At 65.1% G+C, this 232-nt stretch overlaps 1 protein-coding gene across 1 annotated transcript in view; it reads left to right on the forward strand.

The window, feature by feature from the left end:
* The window catches only part of SARS (seryl-tRNA synthetase), a gene marked incomplete at both ends in the record, with an annotated part of 2,577 nt that extends 2,354 nt beyond the window's left edge, over window positions 1-223 (forward strand). The window contains one exon of the mRNA XM_010145902.1: window positions 41-223. Within this exon, the coding sequence (XP_010144204.1) occupies window positions 41-223 (183 nt within the window). The remainder of the gene's footprint in view (window positions 1-40) is intronic.
* Between the last annotated feature and the right edge of the window lie 9 nt (window positions 224-232).

Raw genomic sequence — 232 nt, forward strand, 5'->3', positions numbered from 1 at the left:
CCACTGAGCAGGTGGCTCAGGCCGTAGCTGCCCGTGTCCCCGCAGGGTCCACTGGTGTTCCTGGAGCAGGCGCTGATCCAGTACGCGCTGCAGAGCCTTCGCGCCAGGGGCTACACCCCCGTCTACACCCCCTTCTTCATGCGCAAGGAGGTGATGCAGGAGGTGGCCCAGCTCAGCCAGTTCGACGAGGAGCTCTACAAGGTGAGTGGCCCCGGGGCTCTCTGTGTCACAA

The sequence above is a fragment of the Buceros rhinoceros genome, unplaced genomic scaffold, assembly GCF_000710305.1.
Source record: "Buceros rhinoceros silvestris isolate BGI_N320 unplaced genomic scaffold, ASM71030v1 scaffold29171, whole genome shotgun sequence".
Taxonomy (NCBI): Eukaryota; Metazoa; Chordata; class Aves; order Bucerotiformes; family Bucerotidae; genus Buceros; species Buceros rhinoceros.